The sequence below is a fragment of the Esox lucius genome, chromosome 8 (genome assembly GCF_011004845.1).
Source record: "Esox lucius isolate fEsoLuc1 chromosome 8, fEsoLuc1.pri, whole genome shotgun sequence".
NCBI classification, from domain to species: domain Eukaryota; kingdom Metazoa; phylum Chordata; class Actinopteri; order Esociformes; family Esocidae; genus Esox; species Esox lucius.
In genome coordinates, this window is record NC_047576.1 from 35,872,748 (window position 1) to 35,875,683 (window position 2,936).

At 43.8% G+C, this 2,936-nt stretch overlaps 1 protein-coding gene across 1 annotated transcript; it reads right to left on the minus strand.

The window, feature by feature from the left end:
* Positions 1-327: 327 nt before the first annotated feature.
* Positions 328-1,855, minus strand: LOC114829552. The gene is made up of 2 exons (XM_029115049.2): positions 661-1,855; positions 328-565 (listed from the first exon to the last, which is right to left on the minus strand). Exons 1-2 carry the CDS (start codon positions 1,842-1,844, stop codon positions 340-342), a joined length of 1,410 nt encoding a protein of 469 aa, XP_028970882.2. The 5' UTR covers positions 1,845-1,855; the 3' UTR covers positions 328-339.
* Between the last annotated feature and the right edge of the window lie 1,081 nt (positions 1,856-2,936).

Here is a 2,936-nt window from a genome sequence, read left to right on the forward strand (position 1 = left end):
TCTTCTAGCCAAGTTTCATTTAGAAACATAAAATCCAGGTTGTATCTAGTTATTAATTCGTTGACTAGAAGTGATTTATTTTTAAGTGAGCGGATGTTTAAAAGTGCTAACTTAACAGTCTTACTTTTTGTCCCCACAGTAATTTTAGTTTGACGTGCAATAGGCACTAGATTAGATGGGTTTGCTGTGCGGCTTTTGAAGGCCTTAGACTTTCTATCATGTAATAGAACAGCAATAGAGAAAGATACAGGCACATTGGGTTCCCGCTTGTTCTGTAAACATTTGATAAAGTTGCTGTTGTCACAGCGGGGACCCGACCCATATCACTGAGAGCTGGTATCAGTTGTTTTTGGTACACCTCGAACAGAAGGAAGAGGGTGTGGGCCCTGGCGTTGTGATCGAAGATATCTCACAGGAGGAGGGGGAGCTGGGTCCGCCGGCTTTGGTGGTTGTGGAGCCAGCCGTTTTTTGACCGGTATCTGGGGGCTTGCAAAAGAGTGGGATAATATGGTTCCAGCACACACCAGTTTCTCCATTTTCTCTGGGAAGCATAGATGAGGAGATGCTGGAGAAAGAGATAAAGTATGTGGTGAGAGGGTCTTTTTCTCAGGTGTAATCTGAGGCTGTGATATGTCTGTGACATCTAGTAAGTTGGCAAACCTTGGTGGGCAGGGCTCAGCTGAGATTGTGTCCATGAGCAAGGGTTGTTGTGGCTGAGTGGTGTTATCATTGTCCTTGTATAATCCGTTCACCGCATGTCCATTTAGGTGCTGAAGTGAAGTCCTGTGGTCATTCATAGTGTGTCCAGATGTGTATGTGCCATTCTGGTTGTGTGGATTGGCAGAAGGATGACGGAGGAAGAAGTAGATATTGTCCTTAAGCACTCTTGACCCCAGTTTGTTTGGCTGGTGACCATTTTGTTTAAACAGTTGCCTCTGACTCCAGAAAAGATTGAAGTTGTCAATGAAGTTCACTCCTTTTATATTGCAGGTTTTTTGCAGCCATGTATTAAGTCCAAGCAAGCGTGAAAACCTGTTTGTTCCTCTTGCTGGGAGTGGTCCACTGATGAAAGTTTGAACTGTCAGTCTTTTAAGTGTTTCAAAAAGTTCATTGAAGTCCTTCTTTAGGAATTCTGACTGCTCTTTATGAATGTCATTTTTCCCCACATGAATGACGAGTCTATTTGCAGTCTTATGTTTCATCAGAATGTTCTGAAGTTCCCTGTTTACATCAGAAGTTGTTGCTTGTGGAAGGCAGCATGTAGTTGTATCCCTGCTACTAATGTTTTTGATTATGGAGTCACCCACTATCAGAGTCCTGGGCTCAGCTGTGCTCTGAGCTGAATGCCGCTGTCTGCTCAACCTTGAGCGCCTGTTAGCTTTAGAGTTAGCTACTGGCTGATTCAGTCTATGTTCAAACACATTCTTCAAGTTTGGGGATTCCTCATTCAATAATACATCAAATCTGTTCTCAAGATGTATAGGCGGTGATAGGAGACCAGTGTTTGCAATCCTTGTCAGAGCCGTATTTGGGGTAGAGGATGCTACTGCGGCAATGTGTGATACTCGTGACAGTCTGATGTCTCGAATGCCTTTAGGTTTCGCTCCCTGTTTATGCCATCGATGTGTAAGTCGATCGGCTTGTTTCTCTACACTCAGTATGGTCTGTTGAGGAGCATTAGATTCATGGGACTCACCGGCTGTGTGCTGAGGGTGTCCACGATGGAGCTCTGTTGTGTGTTCCGTCTGGCTTGGTGATCCCACAAATAACTTTGTTTCAAGAACTGCAATCCTTTGTAAAAGTTTGTGGCAGTTAGTACAGCAAGTCGATTCCAGAAGAGGCATTTTCTCTTATCCTTAAGAGTTCCTTTTCCCGGAATGTAAGCTTTCTGTGGGAGACTGGTTGTATAAAAAAAAAAAAAATAGTAATCCAAGCGTTTGAGCACAATCCAAGCGTTTGAGCACTGTGCTGATTTGCTGAGTTTAAAACTAGGTGGTAAAAGGAAATAAAGTATAAGAATATAAAAGCGATAGAGCAAAGCACGGAGCAGTAAGCAAGAGCGTCCGAACAGTTAGAAGGTCAGATAGAGCCTAGAGCATGGTTGCTTGATAAACACGATAAATTTAATGTGACCTATAATGTGAAATCCACAAAAGCATGGCTTCACCAGAAGAAGATTCATGTTTTGGAATGGCCCAGTCAGAGCCCAGACCTGAATCCAATTGAACATATGTGGGGTGATCTGAAGATGTCCTTGCAATCTGACAGATTTGGAGTGTTTTTGCATAGAAGAATGGGCAAATATTGCCACGTCAAGATGTGCCATGCTAATAGACTCCTACCCAAAAAGACTGAGTGCTGCAATAAAATCAAAAGGTGCTTCAACAAAGTATTTGTTTACGGGTGTACACACTTACGCAACCAGGTTATTGGGAGTTTTTTATTTTACCCCCTCAAAGATTTCAGTTTGTTTTTCAATTTAATTGTTCACGTTATAAGTCACATTAAAGGTGGAAAAAGTATTTCTTTGTCTCATTCTTTTATATCACAAGAACCTGGCATTTTAACAGGGGTGTGTAGACTTTTTATATCGACTGTATATGTTATTCATTCTTTGAAATGTATCATGTTTATCAAGCAACCATGCTCTAGGCCTATGTAGACTATTCATGCGCATATCCTTTGTCGCAAACTAGTCGATAATCCATCCATCCATCTTCTTCCGCTTATCCGAGGCCAGGTCGCGGGGGCAGCAGTCTAAGCAGAGATGCCCAGACTTCCCTCTCCCTAGACACTTCCTCCAGCTCTTCCGGGGGGACACCGAGGCGTTCCCAGGCCAGCCAGGAGACAAAGTCCTTCCAGCGTGTCCTAGGTCTTCCCCGGGGTCTCCTCCCGGTGGGACGGGCCCGGAACACCTTCCCTGGAAGGCGTTCAGG